Source organism: Arachis ipaensis, chromosome B9 (assembly GCF_059453495.1).
Source record: "Arachis ipaensis isolate K30076 ecotype BB chromosome B9, ASM5945349v1, whole genome shotgun sequence".
NCBI lineage: Eukaryota > Viridiplantae > Streptophyta > Magnoliopsida > Fabales > Fabaceae > Arachis > Arachis ipaensis.
In genome coordinates, this window is record NC_142444.1 from 140,771,048 (window position 1) to 140,794,480 (window position 23,433).

General features: G+C 36.8%; 1 protein-coding gene and 1 pseudogene across 2 annotated transcripts; one reads left to right on the top strand and one right to left on the bottom strand.

The window, feature by feature from the left end:
- Positions 1–10,186: 10,186 nt before the first annotated feature.
- On the bottom strand, positions 10,187–10,752 carry LOC148546581 (uncharacterized). Its single transcript, XM_088498118.1, has 2 exons — positions 10,735–10,752; positions 10,187–10,648 (listed from the first exon to the last, which is right to left on the bottom strand). The coding sequence occupies exons 1-2, from the start codon at positions 10,738–10,740 to the stop codon at positions 10,187–10,189; spliced, it is 468 nt and encodes a 155-aa protein (XP_088354244.1). The 5' UTR covers positions 10,741–10,752.
- A 4,701-nt stretch (positions 10,753–15,453) lies between these two features.
- Positions 15,454–21,975, top strand: LOC107617827 (MLO-like protein 11; annotated as a pseudogene). The gene is made up of 15 exons (XR_015899944.1): positions 15,454–16,612; positions 17,043–17,100; positions 17,215–17,450; positions 17,557–17,673; positions 17,870–17,930; positions 18,027–18,121; positions 18,609–18,672; positions 18,842–18,940; positions 19,267–19,321; positions 19,600–19,638; positions 19,738–19,908; positions 20,018–20,053; positions 20,344–20,411; positions 20,505–20,565; positions 21,516–21,975. The product of XR_015899944.1 is annotated as an MLO-like protein 11 (transcript).
- The last annotated feature ends 1,458 nt before the right edge of the window (positions 21,976–23,433 follow it).

Sequence of the window (23,433 nt, forward strand, 5' to 3'; positions counted from 1 at the left end):
CAGGCTTATGCTTTTCCCTTTTGCTGTAAGAGACAGAGCTAGAATATGGTTGGACTCTCAACCTAAAGATAGCCTGAACTCTTGGGATAAGCTGGTCACGGCTTTCTTAGCCAAGTTCTTTCTTCCTCAAAAGCTAAGCAAGCTTAGAGTGGATGTTCAAACCTTCAAACAGAAAGAAGGTGAATCCCTCTATGAAGCTTGGAAAAGATACAAGCAACTGACCAAAAAGTGTCCTTCTGACATGCTTTCAGAATGGACCATCCTGGATATATTCTATGATGGTCTGTCTGAATTATCTAAGATGTCATTGGACCATTCTGCAGGTGGATCCATTCACCTAAAGAAAACGCCTGCAGAAGCTCAAGAACTCATTGACATGGTTGCAAATAACCAGTTTATGTACACTTCTGAAAGGAATCCTGTGAGTAATGGGACGCCTCAGAGGAAGGGAGTTCTTGAAATTGATACTCCGAATGTCATATTGGCTCAGAATAAAATATTGACTCAGCAAGTCAATATGATTTCTCAGAGTCTGAATGGATTGCAAGCTGCATCCAACAGTACTAAAGAAGCATCTTCTGAAGAAGAAACTTATGATCCTGAGAACTCTGCAATAGCAGAGGTGAATTACATGGGAGAAACCTATGGAAACACTTATAATCCCTCATGGAGAAATCATCCAAATTTCTCATGGAAGGATCAACAAAAGCCTCAACAAGGCTTTAATAATGGTGGAAGAAACAGGTTTAGCAATAGCAAGCCTTTTCCATCATCCTCTCAGTAACAGACAGAGAATTCTGAGCAGAATCCATCTAGCTTAGCAAATATAGTCTCTGATCTATCTAAGGCCACTCTAAGTTTCATGAATGAAACAAGGTCCTCCATCAGAAATTTGGAGGAAGAGTCACTGAAACCCCTCCTAGTACTCTCCCAAGCAATACAGAAGAGAATCCAAAAAGAGAGTGCAAAGCCATAACCTTACTTGGTGTGGCCGAACCCAGAGAGGAGGAGGAGGACGTGAATCCTAGTGAGGAAGACCTCCTGGAACGTTCACTGACCAATAAGGAGTTTCCCTTTGAGGAACCAAAGGAATATGAGGCTCATCTAGAGACCATAGAGATTCCATTGAACCTCCTTTTACCATTCATGAGCTCTGATGACTATTCATCTTCTGAAGAAGATAAAGACATTGTTCAAGGGCAAGTTGCCCAGTATTTAGGAGCAATCATGAAGCTGAATGCCAAGCTATTTGGTAATGAGACTTGGGAGGATGAGCTTCCATTGCTCATTAATGAACTGAATATCTGGGTTCAACACACTTTACCTCAAAAGAAATAGGATCTTGATAAATTCCTAATTCCCTGTAACATAGGCACCATGACCTTTGAGAAGGCTCTGTGTGACCTGGGGTCAGGCATAAACTTAATGCCACTCTCTGTAATGGAGAAACTAGGAATCTTTGAGGTACAGGCTGCCAAATTCTCATTAGAGATGGCAGACAAATCCATGAAACAGGCTTATGGACTAGTAGAGGACATGTTAGTAAAGGTTAAAGGCCTTTACATCCCTGCTGATTTCATAATCCTAGACACTGGGAAGGATGAGGATGAATCCATCATCCTTGGAAGACCCTTCCTAGCCACAGCAAAAGCTGTGATTGATGTTGACAGAGGAGAGTTGGTCCTTCAATTGAATGAAGACTACCTTGTATTTAAGACTCAAGGTTTTCCTTCTGTAACCATGGAGAGGAAGCATGAGAAGCTTCTCTCAGAATAGAGTCAAACAAAACCCCCACATTTAAACTCTAAGTTTGGTGTTGGGAGGCCACAACCAAACTCTAAGTTTGGTGTTGGGAGGCCACAGCCAAACTCTAAGTTTGGTGTTGAGAGGCCCCAACATTGCTCTGATTATCTGTGAGGCTCCATGAGAGCTCACTGTCAAGCTATTGACATTAAAGAAGCGCTTGTTGGGAGGCAACCCAATGTTATTTAATTATATCTATTTATTTTCTATTGCTATTTTATGTTTTCTTTAGGTTGATGATCATGTGAAGTCACAAAAACAACTAAAAAATCAAAAAAGAATGAAAAATAGCATTAAAAACAGCTCACCCTGGAGGAAGAGCTTACTGGCGTTTAAACGCCAGTAAGAAGCATCAAACTGGCATTTAACGCCAGAAAGAAGCATCAAGCTGGCGTTAAACGCCAGAAACAAGCACCAGACTGGCGTTTAACGCCAGAACAGAGCATGGAATTGGCGTTTAACACCAAGAATGGGAGAAAAGTTGGCGTTAAACGCCAGAAACAAGCAGCAATCTGGCGTTTAACGCCAGGATTGCACTCTAAGGGAGTTTACACACCTAAATGGAGCAGAGATGATAAATCATTGACCCCTCAAGATCTGTGGACCCCACAGGATCCCTACCTACCCCACCTCTCTCTCTCTCTCTCTCTCCCACCTTTTCATAACACTCTTCCCTAAATACCCCTCACCAATCACCTCCACTTCTCTTCCCCATCACCACTTCACCAAACACCTCCACCACTACTTCCCTCCTAAACCCACCCACACATGGCTGAACCACTCACCTCCCTCAATCTCCTCCATTATCTTCTTCTTCTCCTCTCTTCTTTCTTCTTTTGCTTGAGGACGAGCAAACATTTTAAGTTTGGTGTGGAAAAAGCACTGCTTTTTTGTTTTTCCATAACCATTAATGGCACCTTAAGGCCGGAGAAACCTCTAAAAAGAGGAAAGGGAAGGCAATTGCTTCCACCTCCGAGTCATGGGAGATGGAGAGATTCATCTCAAAGGTCCATCAAGACCACTTCTATGAAGTTGTGGCCAAGAACAAGAAATCCCTGAGATGCCTCAAGGGATGCACTTTCCTCCACAAAACTATTGGGAGCAAATTAACACCTCCCTAGAAGAATTAAGTTCTAACATGGGACAACTAAGGGTGGAGCACCAAGAGCACTCCATCATTCTCTATGAAATTAGAGAAGATCAAAGAGCTATGAGGGAAGAGCAACAAAGGCAAGGAAGAGACATAGAGAAGCTCAAGAACACCATTGGTTCTTCAAGAGGAAGAAGACGCCACCCTCACTAAGGTGGACCCGTTCCTTAATCTCCTTGTTCTTATTTTTCTGTTTTTCGTTTACTATATATCTATTTATGTTTATGTCTTTATTACATGATCATTAGTATTTAAGTGTCTATGTCTTAAAGCTATGAATGTCTTATGAATCCATCACCTTTCTTAAATGAAAAATGTTTTAATTACAAAAGAACAAGAAGTACATGAATTTCGAATTCATCCTTGAAATTAGTTTAATTATTTTGATGTGGTGACAATACTTTTTGTTTTCTGAATGAATGCTTGAACAATGCATATGTCTTTTGAATTTGTTGTTCATGAATGTTAAAATTGTTGGCTCTTGAAAGAATAATGAAAAAGGAGAACTGTTATTGATAATCTAAAAAATCAAAAAAATTGATTCTTGAAGTAAGAAAAAGCAGTGAATACAAAAGCTTGCAGGAAAAAAATGGCGAAAAAGAAAGAAAAAGAAAAAGCAAGCAGAAAAAGCCAATAGCCCTTAAAACCAAAAGGTAAGGGTAATAAAAAGGATCCAAGGCTTTGAGCATCAGTGGATAGGAGGGCCCAAAGAAATTAAATCATGGCCTAAGCGGCTAAATCAAGCTGTCCCTAGCCATATGCTTGTGGCGTGAAGGTGTCAAGTGAAAAGCTTGAGACTGAGCGGTTAAAGTCGAGGTCCAAAGTAAAAACAGAGTGTGCTTAAGAACCCTGGACACCTCTAATTGGGGACTTTAGCAAAGCTGAGTCACAATCTGAAAAGGTTCACCCAGTTATGTGTCTGTGGCATGTGTGTATCCGGTGGTAATACTGGAAAACAGAGTGCTTAGGGCTACGGCCAAGACTCATAAAGTAGCTGTGTTCAAGAATCAACATACTGAACTAGGAGAATCAATAACACTATCTAAATTCTGAATTCCTATAGATGCCAATCATTCTGAACTTCAAAGGATAAAGTGAGATGCCAAAACTGTTCAGAGGCAAAAAGCTACTAGTCCTGCTCATCTGATTGGAGCTAAGTTTTGTTGATATTCTGGAATTTATAGTATATTCTCTTCTTTTTATTCTATTTGATTTTTAGTTGCTTGGGGACAAGCAACAATTTAAGTTTGGTGTTGTGATGAGCGGATAATTTATACGCTTTCTGGCATTATTTTTACATAGTTTTTAGTATGATTTAGTTAGTTTTTAGTATATTTTTATTAGTTTTTAAATAAAAATCACATTTCTGGATTTTACTATGAGTTTGTGTATTTTTCTGTGATTTCAGGTAATTTCTGGCTGAAATTGAGGGACCTGAGCAAAAATCTGATTCAGAGGCTGAAGAAGGACTGCAGATGCTGTTGGATTCTAACCTCCCTGCACTTGAAATGGATTTTCTGGAGCTACAGAACCCAAATGGCACGCTCTCAATTGCGTTAGAAAATAGGCATCCAGGGCTTTCCATCAATATATAATAGACCACACTTTGTCCTAGTTTAGATGACGCAAACTGGCGTTCAACGCCAGCTTTCTACCCTATTTTGGCGTTAAACGCCAGAAACAAGTTGCAAAGCAGAGTTAAATGCCAGAAACAAGTTACAAACTAGCGTTCAACTCCAAGGAAGACCTTTACACGTGAAAGCTTCACTGCTCAGCTCAAGCACACACCAAGTGGGCCCGAAAGTGGATTTCTGCATCATTTACTCATCTCTATAAACCCTAGTAACTAGTTTAGTATAAATAGGACTTTTTACTATTGTATTAGGGTCTTGGGAGACCACCTTTAGGGTCTTGGTTATTCTGGTTCCCCTCTGGGGCCGAAGCCAATGAACACTATTATCACTTATGTATTTTCAACGGTGGAGTTTCAACACACCATAGATTAAGGTGTGGAGCTCTGCTGTTCCTCATGAATTAATGCAAAGTACTATTGTTTTTCTATTCAACTCAAGCTTATTTCTTCTCTAAGATATTCATTCACACACACGAACATGATGAATGTGATGATTATGTGACACTCATCACCATTCTCACTTATGAACGCGTGCCTGACAAACACTTCCGTTCTACATGAAAACAAGCTTGAATGCATATCTCTTAGCCTCCTGATTTACGATCAGAGTCTTCGTGGTATAGGCTAGAATTATTGGCGGCCATTCTTGAGATCCAAAAAGTATAAACCTTGTCTGTGGTATTCCGAGTAGGATCTGGGAAGGGATGGTTGTGACGAGCTTCAAACTCGCGAGTGCTGGGCGTAGTGACAGACGCAAAAGGATTACTGGATCCTATTCCAGCATGATCGAGAACCGACAGATGATTAGCCATGCGGTGACAGAACATTTGGACCATTTTCACTGAGAGGACGGGATGTAGCCATTGACAACGGTGATGCCCAACATACAGCTTGCCATGGAAAGGAGTAAGAAGGATTGAATGAAGGCAATAGGAAAACAGAGATTTAGAAGGAACAAAGCATCTCCATACGCTTATCTGAAATTCCTACCAACGGATTACATAAGTATCTCTATCCTATTTTATATTTTATTTATATTTTAATTATCAATTCACCATAACCATTTGAATCCGCCTGACTGAGATTTACAAGATGACCATAGCTTGCTTCATACCGACAATCTCCGTGGGATCGACCCTTACTCACGTAAGGTTTATTACTTGGACGAAGGAATGAACGATCACGATTTCGTGCACCAGTTTCACACCTTCCAGAAACGAGGACTCGTCAGAACAACAGCACCGAGGAAAAGAAAGGACAACACCAAATCAATATGAAAAGCCCAGAGGTATAATCAATTGTATTTCAGGGGGATACGCCGGTGGAGGGTCCTTAAGCTCGGCCAGAAAGAGATCACACCGAGCTATATGCTTGGTAGATGGCTTCCAGCGCGAAGCTACACTCGCAACACAACTCTCCCAAGTGACGTTCACACACGCCGACTTTAATTCAAACATACTCAACTTGGACGACCCTGTGGTAATCATCCTTCAATTGGGAGATCTGTTGGTAAGGAAAGTACTTCTGGATCCCGGGAGCTGCGCCGACGTCCTATTCTACTCAACATTCCAAAAAATGAAGCTCAGCGACAACGCTCTCCAGTCAATAGTAGGAGACCTTGTCGGGTTCTCGGGTGAGCGAGTGCCGATATTGGGATCAGTGTGGTTACAAACCACACTGGGTGAGCATCCTCTTTCAAAAACATGTGATATTCAATATTTAGTTGTAGATTGCTTTAGCCCATATAACCTCATACTAGGCCGACCTTTTTTGAATAAGTTTGGCGCAATTGTATCTACAGTTCACCTGTGTGTTAAGTTCCCTTTGCAGGACAACCAGGTTGTAACAATCCATGGGGATCATAAAGAGGCACGCCAATGTTACAACATCAGCATGAAACTACCAACCCGTTCCAAACAACAAGTCAACAATCTCCACCACGTCGCCAAAAGCTTGGCGTTAGCCGACCTCGATCCACGAGCCGACTTCCTTGAACGACCTACACCATCCAGGACTTACAGAAAGTATATTTCCATAATAATCCTAACAAATTTACTTATGTAGGTACATCCCTAGACTCAGTGGAACTAAAAGCCATCACCACCTTTTTACAAACACAAGCCGACCTATTCGCATGGACACCTTCTGACATGCCTGGCATCGATCCATAGATCATCAGCCATAAATTAGCAATAAACCTGTCTGCACGACCAGTGCAACAGAAGAAACGAAACCTCGGCGATGAAAAGAAAATAGCATCATTAGAAGAAACTCAAAAGCTGATCCATGCAGAGTTCATCAAGGAAATCAGATTTACTACCTGGCTGGCAAATGTGGTAATGGTAAGGAAAAAAAATGGTAAGTGGCGCATGTGCCTCGACTTTACTGATTTAAACAAAGCATGCCCGAAAGACTCTTACCTTTTACCATCCATAGATTCTTTGGTGGATAATGCTTCTGGCTATGCTACCTTGAGTTTTATGGATGCTTATTTGGGTTATAATCAAATCCTCATGCATCCCTCTGATCAAAGTAAAACAGCATTTATCACTGAATTCGGTAACTACTGCTATAAAGTTATGCCCTTTGGACTAAAGAATGCAGGGGCAACTTACCAGTGCCTTATGGACAAAGTCTTCGCCAAACAAATCGGCAGAAACATAGAAGTGTATGTCGACGACATGGTCGCCAAGACACAGCTCGGGAAAAACCATATTGACGACTTATCAGAGATTTTTGGCCAAATTCGCAACTACAACATACGTCTAAACCCAGAAAAATGTGCCTTCGCAGTTCAGGGAGGTAAGTTCTTAGGTATTTTACTAACAAACAGGGGCATTGAGGCGAATCCAGATAAATGCCGAGCAGTTCTGGAAATGACGAGCCCAAAGACCATAAAGGAAGTCCAACGCCTCACCGGAAGGATCGCTGCACTATCCAGATTTATCCCATGCTTAGCTTCAAAATCTATTCCTTTTTTTCAAACGATAAAAAAGAAAAATAAATTTCAGTGGAATGATGATTGTGAGAGAGCTTTTAAAACACTAAAAACAACTCTCTCACAACTGCCGATCTTACAAAAACCCCATCAAGGGGAAGATCTATTTCTATATTTGTTAGTCACTGATTGGGCTATAAGCTCTGCTCTTGTTACAAAACAAAACCCAGCATCCAGTATACTTTGTCAGTAAAACCCTTCAACACGCCGAACTCAATTATCCCAGAATTGAAAAGCTGGCTTTAGCACTAGTTTTCTCAGCAAGAAGACTCCGACCTTACTTCCAAAGTCATGCTGTCTATGTCAAGAGTGACCACCTATTACGCCAAGTGTTACATAAACCAGAAATCGCAGGCAGACTTATTAAATGGTCAATAGAATTGTCAGAGTTCGACATCAGGTACCAATCAAGAGGACCGATTAAGTCCCAATTCTTGGCAGACTTCATTGCAGAACTTACTATTCCTTCAGAAGACGATCATACAAAACAATGGATCTTATACGTCGACGGCTCGTCGAACACTGAGGGCTGTGGTGCCGGCATATGTCTAGAGTCTGACGATGGCTTTATTCTGGAACATTCATTACACTTATCTTTCAAGGCTAGCAACAATCAAGCCGAATATGAGGCCCTCGTTGCAGGACTCCGACTTTATTTAGATCTCCGCATTTCCACTATAAAGGTATACTGTGACTCCTTATTGGTAGTACAACAGGTAAACGACCTCTTCCAAGTAACGGATCATCTCCTTTCTAAATACTTATTATTAGTGAAAGATTTTACTTCAAAGTTCTCAAATTTTGAAATTCAACACATACCACGAGAACAAAACCACAGGGCTGATATCTTATCTAAACTCGGCAGCACACAATCCGACTTATCCACACTGCATCAATCCAATATTACATCCCCAAGTGTAAGTTTAACAGATGTATTAAGTGTCACACAGGAACAGGGTTGGCAAGACGGTTACATACAATATCTGAAAATAGGTCAAATACCAGAAAAGGTCGGCAACACAAAACGATTCCGAAGACAAGCATCTTTTTTCACTTTGCTCAAGGAGACTTTATACCGCCGAGGATATACTCGCCCGTTGCGGAACACATATAGGAGCTCGGAGTTTAGCTTCAAAAATCCTCCGCGCAGGTTTTTTTTGGCCGACCTTACAACATGATAGCAAGACTAAGGTTCAGACTTGTGAAAATTGTCAGAAACATGCACCACTCATACACCTACCTGCCGAGCACCTACATTACTCTGACGTTAGTTGGCCTTTCTATCAATGGGGCTAGACATCCTCGGTCCATTTCCAACGGCACCGGGGCAGGTAAAATTTTTAATAGTTGCAATTGATTATTTCTCAAAGTGGGTTGAAGCCCAACCTCTAGCCAGAATCATATCACAACAAATGATTTTTTTCACTTGGAAAAATATTATTTGCCGTTTCGGCATTCCTCACCACATCATCACTGACAATGGTCACCAGTTTGCCGACCATAAATTTCAATCCTTTTTGAAGAACCTTAAGGTCAAACAACATTTTGCCTCCGTTGAATATCCTCAGACAAACGGACTAGCAGAGGCAGTGAACAAGATCATACTACATGCCTTAAAGAAAAAGTTAGATGATGCCAAAGGACTTTGGGCCGAACTAATACCCGAAATCCTTTGGGGATACAACACAACACCTCAGTCATCAACAAAGGAGACACCATTTCGCCTGGTATATGGCTCTAAAGCTATGATACCTTTAGAAATCTCGCACAACTCGGTCAAAACTCAGCTCGGCAACCAGGATGAAGCTCGGCGAGCCGAGCTAGATCTCATTGAAGAAATAAGGGAAACAACAACACTCTGACAACGCGCGGCTCAGCAAACAATTGCCCGACGACATAACAAATCGGTCAGAAACTGATCATTCTAAACAGGCGAGTTAGTTCTTCGGAAGACGGAAACTGCGCGCTGACCTCCATCCCATGGAAAGCTCACAGCAAACTAGGACGGCCCCTACCGGGTTAAAGAAGTTCTCGGCAACGGAGCTTACAGACTAGAATCCATGAATGGTACAACACTACCTAATACCTGGAATATTTCCTCTCTAAAGAAATTTTACAGTTAAACATCAGGGACAGGCTTGTACTCTTTTTCCTATTACTAAGATTTTTCCCAATGGGTTTTGCTTTGAGAGGTTTTAACGAGGCTAGCCTACCTGAACCTTTGTATCCAAAGGATTACCAATACTACTGTATGTAATAAATCTATCTCATTTTATACAAACTCTGTCACATTATGATGTTTGCTTTTACAATCAACAATGCTTGGTACAATTCCATCTATGGTCAAATCACATAATGACGAACATCTTCGTCTAACATCCGAACCAAGCATATTCGGCAAACATTAAAAGGAATATTCTTAACAGAAATTCCAATCAATCGCGCAAAATGCCGTTCAAATATTCAAAACAAATCGGAAACGAATAAAGACAAGGTCAAACAACTCTATTAATGACCTCTAAAATAGTTACTGTCAATAATGTATCATCAATTACATTACCCAATAAAAAAGTTTTAACAAAAATAAAATTACATTAACATACTAAATATTCTCTGCCTCATCTTCGGCAACACCATCATCTTTAACCATCTTCCCATCTCGGACAATCTTACCAGGATCCAACTCAGATAGATCAACACCTGGAGCAAGAAACTTCGCCTGTAAGGCCGCCCTTTCAAAACCCTCTACAAACGAATCCAAAATTTCATCGCTTTTCTTCTTATTCATTTCCTTCAGCCGAGCAGTAACATCAATCAGCCGAGTTTTCATGCTCGCTAAATCAGCTTCCTTCTTCTTCAAGTCCTCAACGTCCTTAGCATAGTTATCTTTCGTCTCCTTTAACCGCTTTTCAGTATCAGCCAACTTACTCTGCAGCTCAGAAACAATATTTTTGCTCTTACTCAATTCCTCTTTCATTACCAAAACTTCATCCTTCTCCTCCACCACTTTCTTATGCCTCGGCTCCTGGCTTCGCCCCAAACTGGCCAACCTCAACCCAACAACCTGCAAACCATGACAACAACAAGAAAAGTAAAATACATAAAAATGTCTTAACCAGGATAAAAATTACACCAAAAGGAAGACTTTACCTGCATATATTGCCCGACAGCTACTTCACCAACCTCTTTCGCAAGAGAAACATCAGCTTCAGATTGACAATGTTCATCTACCGCAGTCATATAAGGATACTCTTTTTCCCACACAGAAACACCCTCACTAAGCTCAGACATCTCATGAAGTTTTTTTCTGATTCCCAACAAAAGCTTGAATCTCTTCCAGGGACACTCCATGTTCCTTCCCACTAGAGTCATCGGACAAATCCACCACACCCGACTTCCTTTTTCTCGCAATCACCTTCCTACGCCCCTGACGAGGCTGGACAACCTCTCCAGCCGTTACCACTTTCTCACGGTTCGACGATGAAACCTCCTTTTTCAAATTCTTAATTTTAAAGCGTGACCTGAGAGTAGCAGCTGAGACCCCAGGGTACTTCCCACCTGCAATACAAATACAGAACACGTCAGAAACTCATACAAAATCAATATACAAAGAACAAAAATCCCAAACTCACCCAGGTAATTTATCACTGCCTCCTTATCGTCTTTCCATTTGAGTAACTCATACATAGATATAAGATCTTTACGATCAATACCCTCAACCAAAAACTCAATCAAACACACATTCCTCGGTGATATGACTTCAGGACCGAGTATATTTTGCGGTTCTGAACACCACCACAAAGGAAACTTCTCGACCAGATTCTCATCAACATAAAAGGGAAACTCTTTTTCTACACTCCTAACCTTAAGATACATTTCTTTAAAATCCTTGAATGAGAATTTATACAACTTGAAAATAGCAAACCCAAGGGTGCTATTGAAATTTATTCAACCCCCTTTCCATACCCCCCTTTGCTTGAAATAAAGAAAAGAACAAGTCAACTGATGGCGTCTCCTCAAGATATTCCATCAAAATCTCAAAGGAGCGCAGAAACACCCAGCCATTAGGGTGAAGCTGAGACGCAGCACAGTTCAACTGTTTCAGAACCTGACACTCAAACTCTGTAAATGACAATTTCACCCTCAATTCCTCAAGCACACAGCTGTGCATGTAGAAGAACTCAAAACCCTGCCCTCGATGATACACCCTATCATCGTTGCTACATGAAAGCAACTCAACCTGAACCCCAGAACCAGCCCTAACGACTCTTGCTAAGTTCACTTCCTTTACAGCAGACTCATCACGAAATAGGGAGATTCAGGATTTCACATCCTCACCAACCCAGTCATAAGACCAGTCAATCTCACCCTTTTTCTCCTTCTCCAACCCCATTAAGACACAACAGCAAGCACACAAGAAGAGAAAAGAGAAAGAAGCAGTAAATCAGAAGCAAAGAGACAAAGTGTACATACCTCTTTTGCTCATTCTGTTACCAAAATGAAAAACCCAAACACCAAAAAAAACTAGAGTTTAACTTCTAGCAGTAACCCAACAATGGTTCGAATACTGAAACTGTCTCCCAATAACATCTAAAATGACGCAACTACTTTGGAATGGCAACAAGCCTTTAATGCGTACATTAATCTCTCTCTCCTCCCCAAAACAATGCCACGACTCCCCACGTCATAGCAAATAATACTTTTTTAATGAAGTACGTTGAATTGGGGGCTCACTCAGTAACCTATCCAACCGAGTTATAACTCCTCAAGAAGCTCAACCTGTTTCATTAAAAATTCTCCACAGGCCAAGCTTGGGAGCTGTGATATGGTCGTCATAAACGAGCTATAACTCGGCATGATCCGTTATAGCTCCTCAATTCATGAGCTATAACTCGGTCAGATAAATGCTTCCATCATAACCGACGACAAAACGGTACACAATTAAGATACGTTACCCACCTTTTTGTAACTGACCTTAATGCTAAAAATGTAAAGGCCGAACAATTTACCATATAAAGCAAGGTAAAATATTTTCTTCGGTAAGTGAGAAATAGTACAATATACTGACTTAAGTTTCGGAGTGCCTTTGCAGGTACACTCCCCCCTCATTTGTTCGTACTGTTCACATCACATTGAGAAGAAAGCTTGGACTCAAGGATTGGACGCTCAGCCACCAAGGTGATAGCTCGGCAAGCATTCATCACTAAAGGCCGATCTATTTTGCAAGCAAGAACAGTATATATATTAAATTTTAATTATTAAAAATATTTAAAAAAAATGACATTTTTAACATCTATCTGAGTGACTTCCCTATAATATAATGTTGTGGTTTGTATTTTGCATTGCATGTTAGGTACATTAAGTGTGTGTTTGGATTACAGTTTGCAAACGGGAGTTTGTATAAAATTGATTTTGCAAAATTGATTTTGATGAAAAGTAAGTTTGTGTTAACGTGATTTATGTTTGGCAATCTTTATATCAAAATTGATTATAGTAAAATAAATGTTGTTTGGATTATATTACTCAAAATCACTTTTAGATGAAAAATTACTAAAAGAGACATCAATTTAAATAATTTTTTTATATACATGCAAAATCAAAACGCTAACAAAAATAATATAAAAAATATTTATCATATAAATAAAATAAATACAATAAAAAATAAAAATATGAAAAAGAGTACTATAAATTTTATAATATTAAACAAAAAAAAAATTTTCTATAATTTTTTTAGTACGGTCAGTACTCTTTAATTTAGTATTATTTTAGACTATAATCCATTTTCTTTATTGTATCAACTATTTTTCATTATCTATGACTCTATTGTTACTTATAATTAGTTTTTATTTATTTTGTCTTTTTTTTATAAGATCATAATTTATATTATAAAATTTTGATAATAAATGTAGTATACAATAATTACAATTACAAATTTTATAAAATCAGAATAAAAAATAAAAAAATTAATACAAAACAAAAATAGAGTACATCAAAGAATAAAAAAATTGATACAGATAGGAAATAATAAAAATGTCATAAAACCAACAACATATATCATATGAACAAAAAAAATACAATAAAAGGTAAATAAAATTCATATGAATAAAATTAAATAAAAAAATAAAAAAATTTCATACATAACATAAATACAATGCAGTAAAGGAAGATAGAAAAAAAAAATTCATATGAACAAATAATAATAAAAATATCATAAAATTAACAAAATATCTAAAAATTAGAACATAATAAAAAAATCAACAACATTTGTCAATAAATAAAAAAATACAATAAAATAAATAAAAATCACATGAACAAAGTAAAAAAAAAATAAAAAATTTCATAAAAAATATACATATAAAAAATAATATAGTAAATGATAAAAAAAACTCATATAAAAACATAACATGAGAAATTAGAATACTACACAAATAATATAAAAGTATTTATCCTATAAATATAAAATACAATAAAAATATAAAAATTAAAATATGAAAGTGAGTACTAAAAATAATTAAAAAAATTAAAATATTCACTTTGCTAGTGATTGAAACAAATTTGAACCATTTTGATGAAAAACAATTGGAACTAAGAACAAGTAGGAAGAACTATAGAGAACTGTGATGGTAATAGTTACTAGTATCCTTTGTATAGAAGAAAATGAAGGATAGGATTGGTAAAAAAGAAATAAAATTTCCACCTAATTTTCTAAGATAATCAGCCACTATGAACGTGAAACGCAGAAGCTACAAATTTTAGCTTCTCCTGAAGTACGTTTAAAGGCAGAATCACTTCTGCGTTCAGAAGAATAAAAGTTGCCAAACATAAAAGTGAAACTTTCAAGAGACTCAAACGTGCTTCTTTCCTCCTCAACGCGTTTGCCAAACACACCCTAAGTATGTGTTTGGATTCACGTTGGGTAAAAAGTTTGAATGGAAGTGATTTTGTAGAATTGATTTTGGGTAGAAGTGAGTTTGTGCCAACATGATTTATATTTGATAATTTTTACTAAAATTTATTTTGATAAAATAAATATTGTTTGGATAATATTAGTTAAAATCACTTCTAAATAAATAATTAATTAATTACTAAAAAATATAATATTAAATTATAATATTATTTTTTAAGTATATTTAATTTTTTTATATTTTTTAGTATTTTTTATATAATATTTTTTTATAGTACTCTATTTTAATATATTATAATTTTTTATTATTATAATAAAAATTAATATTTATTTATTAAATTAAAAATAATATATAAAATAATATATTTTAGTACTCTTTTTAAGTATTCTTAATAATCTTATTTTTATTATTATTTTAAATTCTAATTTTTTACAAGTTATATTTTTATTATTATTTATAATTAATTTTTTATTTAATTTATTATTTTTAATAAGAAGAATAATACATATTATAAAAAATTAAAATAGTAATCAATACACAAAAATTAGAATAATTGTTTTAATATTTTCAGTATTTATTTATAAAAAATTATGAAAAAACCAATAATAACTAGCAACAACCTAAACGTGCTTTGAGTAAACGAAGAAGCTATAATTTCTTGTTTCTAGTGAACGAGCTTTTGGGATGTTGGCGTTAAAAAAAAATTGCCAAACATCAAATAACAGCACTTAAATAGTGAAACGCACTTTTTTCCTCTCCAACGTGTTTCACAAACACACCCTACATAGTTTGCAATTGAGTTGGCATGGAGAGAGACAACTGTGGCCCAGTGAAGAAGCAGGAAGATTCATGTTACGACATTGCATTCTGTGTTGCCATTGCAGCTGTAATACACGCGCTTTGCTTTCCCCCTTTCATTTTGGAATCTTAAATGTTGTTTTTTCCGTTGAACTCATTCACTGTACTTTAGTTGTTATTAGGTAATTAGGTAATAGGTAAGTTGTTTGGTTTTGCTACATTTTCATAGCTCTACTCTCTCTCTCTCTCTCTCTCTCTCTCCCTCTCTTTCAGCCTTTGAATTGTGACTGTCACTCATAGGAGAAAGAGAGAGAAAGAGAGGGAGATCTGTGAAGTCTTCATTGTTTTCTTCAGCTGATTTTCACTTGTAATGGTGAGACAGGTTCCATTGTGTGAGTTTCCTAGGTTCCTGACAGTGTTTTAAGGTGGTGGGGTGTTTGATGTTGGAATAAAGCTGTGACCTTTTCACTATGATTTGAGGATGTTCCCTGACTCCTCTTGCCACTGTTGCTGAACCATGACAAAAAGGGTAGCATCTTTTTTCTGAGATACAGAAATCGTATTCCATGTGTTTGATGAAATGTGAGCTTGATTTGGAAATTGGGTTTGCTCTAATAGTCTTAAAGGAGCTTCCTTGAAGAAAGAAGAAGAAGAAAATAATCTCCCTTTTGTTGTTTTCCTTCTTTTGAAGTGATTGTACTGGTGGAAAACTAAAACAGGCCAAAAGGGTATCCTTATTTCACCTTGTGTGTGGGGTTCTAAATTTGTTTTTTAGACTTTTGAATTTATGTGGAGTGAAGAACCACTAAAGTTCCTTTGGGGGTGCTTTGCCTTGATTCTCTTTGTTGGCCATTGCCCTTGGTCAAACGTGGTAGACTGGTAGTTAAGGGTATCTTATATAATCTGTGTTGGAGACATTAGAAATAACAGGATCTTCCTTCTTTGTTATATCTAAATTAGGGATCAAGCTAACTAGCTGCTGATCAAAGACAGAACCAATTAGGATTTCTATTTGTGGGATTCAGTATTATCCCACTTAAGTTATAGTTTGATTAAGCACTGAATGTTTGTACAATTTGCATAGTTGATCTTCAATGAGACCTTTAAATTTAAGTCAGTAAAGTCTGAATAGGTTGGCCTGAGGTTTTTTAAGGCATAGTCATATTTGAGGTTTGGTCTGTAAATTTGGTTACTTCAATATGTCGGATAGTGTGCAAGAAGCGCGGTCGCTTGCCTTGACTCCTACATGGTCTGTTCCCACTGTGTTGACCATCTTTGTTGCTGTCTCTTTGCTTGTGGAGCGCTCCATTCACCAATTAAGCAATGTAAGTTTTCTTCTTAGAAGTTTTATTCAGTTTAGGATTGGTTTTGATGTTAACCTCTGTAACAAGGTTATCAAACTTGAGAGTTTACCTAAACTCGGGAGTTTAGACCAACTTGAATTGTGTAATCAACAAGCAAACTTGTAACAGTTTGCTTGTAAAGTTGTAAACTTGACCAGCGACCTAAACTTACAAGTTTACGAGTTAACTTGAGAGTTTGATAACCTTGTTCTTTAGTGTAACAAAGATTTGCATAGCGAAAATTGGAAGCCTGTTCAAGACATTAAGCAAACACAAGCTGTGGAGTGGCAATGGAGGAGCTATTGTAGGACCCGTTTTATGAATTGGAATGAATAAGCCAAATTTTGTGTTCAGTTTTGACATGAATTCTGATGTCTGTTTTCTTTGCTCCTCTGGGTCTCTGGGGCTGCAGTGACTGCGGAAAACTAATCGAAAACCATTGCTTGCTGCTTTGGAGAAGATGAAAGAAGGTACAATGCACTGAATTTTTCTTCATTGTGTTAATATTTTTGTTACATATCTCTTTTTGACTAATCAACTTGCTTTTTTCTTTCCTTTTGTGTTTTATATTTTGCTATCTTCAGAGTTGATGTTGCTTGGATTCATATCACTCCTACTAACAGCTACCTCAAGAATTATAGCCAATATTTGCCTTCCATCAAAGTTCTACAACAGTGCTTTTGCTCCATGCACAAGATCTGAGATTGATTAAGAAATGGAAGATAATGGCTCCGAAGGACGTAAATTATTGATGGCTTTTGCTTATCCAAGCTTAACTCGGAGGATGCTGAATGGCATGAATAGAAGCTCCTGCAAAGAGGCATGAACAACAGACCCCAATGTTTAAACTTTGGCTATTATGATTATTCATTAATTATTGCTCCAAATCAACGTGTGTCAAAATTTTCATTTGTTATGTTTCTCAGGGTTATGAACCATTCGTGTCATATGAAGGTCTAGAGCAATTGCACCGGTTTATTTTTGTCATGGCAATAACACATATATCTTACAGTTGCCTGACGATGTTGTTAGCAATTGTGAAGGTGAGAAATGTTTCAACATTAATTTGAATTTAAATGGCATTGAACTGAAATTTGATATTACAGAACACTATCACTTGGATGTTTACTTATTTATTTTGGTAACTATGTATTAATGTATGCAGCAAAACATCTAAGTGTTATAACTTTAGATTTCTGATTGGCATGAGAAATTAATAACACCAATAGTTTAAAGCAGATTCATAGTTGGAGAGTGTGGGAGGATGAGGCTCATATGGATCAGCATGGATCTTTGGCAGGTAAGCACAATACTTCTTAATATGCATTTGTTGTTTGTAAGTGATTTTCTTTGTGTGCTGTCGAGAGTATATTGACTATTTCATGTATTGCTGTAGTAATCACAAGAGAGTTGACAATGCGAAGACAATCGTCCTTTGTCAAGGTTCATACATCAAATCCAATGGCCAGAAATAGTTTCCTCGTTTGGGTGGTAATTACGTAACTCTATTTTGTTTCCCCATTAACATTTGATTTCATTTAATGTATTTTGTCGAATGTCTACCTTTAAGTTCTTGAATTCGTGCGATGAAAAATGGCATGTCTGAAAATACTTTAAATCAAAATATTCTGAAACAAAGTTTGATAATCAGATGGTTAGCTGGGCCAGAATTTGATCAATTTGCTTTGCTTAATATATTTTGCAGTTGCTATGGCAAATGAAGTAGTAAAATATTGATAATTCATGTTACCTAATTGCATCATTTCTCATCACTTTCAGCAAATTGTAACATCAAACTCTGTGTGTGAATCTTTTGATATTTTACCTGATACTCCCGACTGCTACATTCATATGTTATTTCGTCAATCTACTTATGTCAATTGCATATAGTTGTATATTGGACTTGATAAATTGAGGTTTCATTTTGAACAACTTATTTGGTAATACATAACTAATTCTAAGTTTAATCAAATTGTAGACATGTTTTTTCCAACAATTCGGCCATTCGGTGGTTCGTGCTGACTACCTTACACTTCATAATAGATTATCTTGGTCTAAATGGTTTTGATTTAAAAGCAACCTGAGTTTTATTTTACTGTGTAAATTAAATTCTTACTTTATCTCTGTGATGCAGTGCTTGGATCTCTGAATTTCTAGTATTCATGCATCACTAATTTTTTTTTGTACTCCTTTACTCAATCTCTTTTCCTTATTTATGGCAGAATCACAACCTCACATTAAAATATGATTTTCACAGCTATATGGTTAGATCTATGGAAGAGGAGAATTCCAAAGGATAGTTGGTGTGAGGTTAGTAATGGTTGAGCATTTTTTGTCGTCATTATTGAGGAAGTCAATAGTACATGATCTGTTGTGACCTTTACATACTGTGTATGATTTTATTTCAATGTTACAGTTCGCTAAGAAATTTCTGGAAAAGAGTCTTCAGTTTTGCATTTTTAAGCAGTAGTTCAACTTTTCTATTCTGATTCATTGCAAATAATCAATGTAAAGAGAAAAGAATGTTCATTATTTGTATTAAGCATGTGTAGCATTAAGTTATGGTTATTGTTTTTGTTTTCCACAAATTTATTTTCATGAAGTTGAGAGCTAACAGTGTCTGAAATCTCTAGCAGTGGCTTACTCTGGGGATTTGTTGTTGCTTTCATGCTTTCCAACATTAAAGGTAGTGTGTCTTTTTTTTTTTTCATAATCTTAATTTTCAAATAATATATACATTCCCTCCATTACTAAAACCAATTTGTATCTTTCTTTTGGCCAAAGCTTTCACTTTACTTCCATTTCTCTGTGAGATTACCTCAAACATAATTGTGGTCAGTTATTGAAGTAGTCAACCCAACTAAGAAGAATAACTTGCTGCTTTTATATTGTGGTTTCATTATGTCTTTGTGTTATCTTAGAATCTTACAATTGCTAATTCATTTATCCTTTTTCTCGGTTTACCGCAGGATCAAATCTCTTTCTGGATAGCTATCATCCCTGTCACGGCAAGTTATCTTTGTTATTTTCTCTTTCTTTTAAGTTATTTTACTTTGTTGAACACTTTCTGATTACCGTGTCTTTTTATTTCTTGTGTTTATGAACAGCTTGTTCTTTTGGTGGGAACAAAGCTCCAGCATGTTATTGCAACATTGGCATTGGAGAATGCCGGAATCACTGGTTACTTCTCGGGATCAAAGTTGAGGCCTCGCAACGAACTTTTCTGGTTCAATAAGCCTGAACTATTGCTATCCTTGATCCACTTCATTCTCTTCCAAGTAAGCAACAATAGTTTATCGGCTACTTTTGTGATATTTCTAAATGAAATTTGTTTTTTTTCCCTCCTAACTCTAGATGCATGTTCATTTCCTGGTTTTGTTTTCGCAGAATGCGTTTAAATTGGCTTCGTTCTTTTGGTTCTGGGTACTTCTCTACTTCCTTATCCATCTTAAGTCATAATTATTTCCTTCAACAAATAATACAATGACTAGCTATATATTTTCGATAAGCAAATGTTATAGCCTTATTCAAATTTTCGGTGATTGACACGTTGATTTTAGTATTCCTTAAAAGCTTCTTTTTGGCAAGTTATTGCCACCTTTTTTCAGTGTTATCAGAATTACTTTAGATATGATGAATCACTCCATAGAACAAGATACTGAAGAATGGCACGAAGTTCTGTATGTACTAAAATGTCTTTTTTGTTATTGCAGTGGCAGTTTGGTTATAATTCCTGCTTTATCAGGAATCACTTGCTTGTGTACTTAAGGCTAATCTTAGGGTATGCTGAAACCATGAGATCCTTAATTCCATTTATTTAAGATGTTAAAAAAGCCATGTGCCATTTTATACCTTTTCTATATAAACTTTGTAGGTTTGCAGGACAGTTTCTCTGCAGTTACAGTACTTTGCCACTCTATGCGCTTCTTACACAGGTAATCCACGACCTAAATCGGTCGGTTTCTGTTGTATGTTTTCTGCTTTCAGGATTTTGTTGGTGGAAAATAGTGGAAAACAAGAAAATTTGTTTTCCAAATTTTTTAACCTCCATTATTTACTTCACCAAATTCAAAAAACAAGAAAACATAAGTCATGCTGACCCTATAGATCTGTTTAATTCAAGAAGATATTTCTACGATCATTCTTCAATATTCATTGGCAAAATATCAGATTGTTTTCATTCAAATTAGTTTTTGTGCATCGACATCATAGAAAGTTCCACATTATACTAAGTTGGCATTTTTATCCAATTTTGTTAGTGGGCATGTAAGCAGTGAGTGAGAAATTAGTTCCTGATCAAACCAAACAAAATCATTATGATATATCCGACTATATGACATGTTTTCAGTTGTGTGTGTCTCAAAAAGTCAATGATGGCACACCTAATTTCAAGGCTTCATTATGAACCATGTGTATGTGATGCTTTTAAGGCATGGAGTTGGTTTGAGTGAATCATTCAAGTTCAATTTCGATGTACTAAGTTAAAGAATTTTACACTATTATCCAATAAACTTTTTCTTTTGGATCACAATTTGCGTTAGTCGTAATGAGTGTAAAAGGAATTACTTTTTCTGATATGACAAACAGGCAATATATAATTAAATATCGGGTAATGCTATGGTGAATGGTGTTTTTCAATGAAGAGTGAAGATTGTCTTTTTACAATAGAAAAAAATATTTAAAAAATAAAGACATCATATGCAATGCACACTCCTTTAAAAAATTTTGTTACAATATTCACTCTTCGCCAAATTTCATTATTCACCATAGAAATCCCCTTAAATATGTGTAAAACATTTTAAACTGCATAAAGTTAAATCTGAATCATTGGATTCTTGCCACTTTTATTTCTCATGCAATAAGATCTTTCTATGTTTATTTTCAGATGGGAACAAACTATAAGGCTGCATTGATTCCAGAGAGGATAAGGGAGACAATCCATGGATGGGGCAAGGCAGCTAGGAGAAAGAGAAGGCATGGTATGTTTGCCGATGATTCCACCATTCACACGGACACGAGCACTGTACTATCTCTCAAAGAAGACGATAGAATGGTCGATATCCCTGAAACTGGTACTGACCATGTCACTGGAACTGAAGTAGAATTACAACCGGTAGCAGCTGCTACGGCTAGTTCTGAAGCTATTTGAACATGTATAACTGGGTTGGTCTAGAATTGAACTCATTTTTTTCTGATATATATAAGGTATACATCGGTTTTAAGAGAATTAGTGGCGCCTTAGCTGTGGCCACCTATAAAACCACTTTGACGCTATGTAAATAAGAGCGTGAGATAAATATAATGTATTTCTGTTTAGTAAACGTGATTTAAACGTGATTTCTGAAGTACCTTGTTGACCTGTTCTTTGGAGAATCGAATTATGAAGATAATCTTTATATTTCAGTTATTCACTGTTATTACTTGTAACCTAATTTTCATAATTCTTTAGATTTCTAGAATAAAATATATTTAATAAATGATCACGTGTGCTTTTGTTTGTATTATCCTATCGATTTATAAGGCTTTTTGTGACCAAGATATAAGTAATGGATCACTATGTTTGTGAGTTGGGAATTTTAAAGAAAGGAGGAGAAAGAAAATGGTTAGAGGAGTATTTCATAAGTACTCATCAAATCTAACTTACAAACACAGGCTAATGACAATTGATTAAAAAATGAGGAATGCTAGGGGACTAGCAATTTTGGTGTTTTGTAACCATCAATTGGCCATTAATAGTGTTTTTAATGGTGTGAGATTACATCTAATAGTGGGAGATCACTCACTTTTGTTTTGATGGTTAAGTGCTGGCCAGAAAACACAAAAGTTGCTGGCCCTAGACTTTTCCTTAAAAAATATTGCTTTGATTTTGATTTTTTTATTTGCAATGCTTCTTAGTGTTAGTTTTTGTGCTTTTATGAGTTGTATTTTTCTCCACCGAAAAAAGATTCTTTTTCTTTTGGGTTCTATTCAACACTCAAGTATTTTACATCAAGGGCACGAATTCTATGTGCCGTGTGTATTTGGCTGACCGGTGTGTATAGCACTTAATTTTGGCTGACCGGTGTGCTTGCTGATGAGGAGTCATTGGATTATACATGCTTTTTAATCTAATAGTAGAGATCTTTCTAAATTTAATTTCATATGATTGGTTAGTTAATACTTTATGCTGCTTTTGTGTCAGTAGGATAACTTTATAAATATTAGTTTTAAGACGGTTATTATTGTTAGATTTAAAATATTTTGTAGTATTATATCAAAAATAAAAAAAATCAGATATTTAAATTAATTCAAAACGGATAAAATTTTGTTGAGTAAGATTTTTTTATTGTATTATTTTGCACAGCCAGCAAAGATGCGAGCAGAAGTTCGTTGAACACCGGAGTGGGGCATCAAGCCAGAGTGGGAGAGGATGGTACTTCACCTCCGATGACGTTTTAGCGGGTGGGCAGGATGGTTTTTTGGCCAATATCTTCGCTGCCAATGCTCACGACCCTTCTTCATCAGCACGGTTCTTCACCTCCGATGACGGCATCCCCAACCCGCAACAATATTTCAGGTGTGCAGCAACGCCTCGACAGCAACCATGGAGCAGATGCCCCGACGAGGAGGATTAGGTGTGGTAGGGATGAGATTAAGAGGGAGATGCTGTCCCGTGTACGATAGAGCAGATACCTTCCTTGTCTTCGTCGTCCTCTTACTTCCTTCTCTTCCTCCGCCGTTTGCAAGCGCACCTCGCCTTCTACTATCTCCAACGCCGGCGACAAATCCAAATCTTTCCACTGCCTTCGCTATTCACTTTTTTG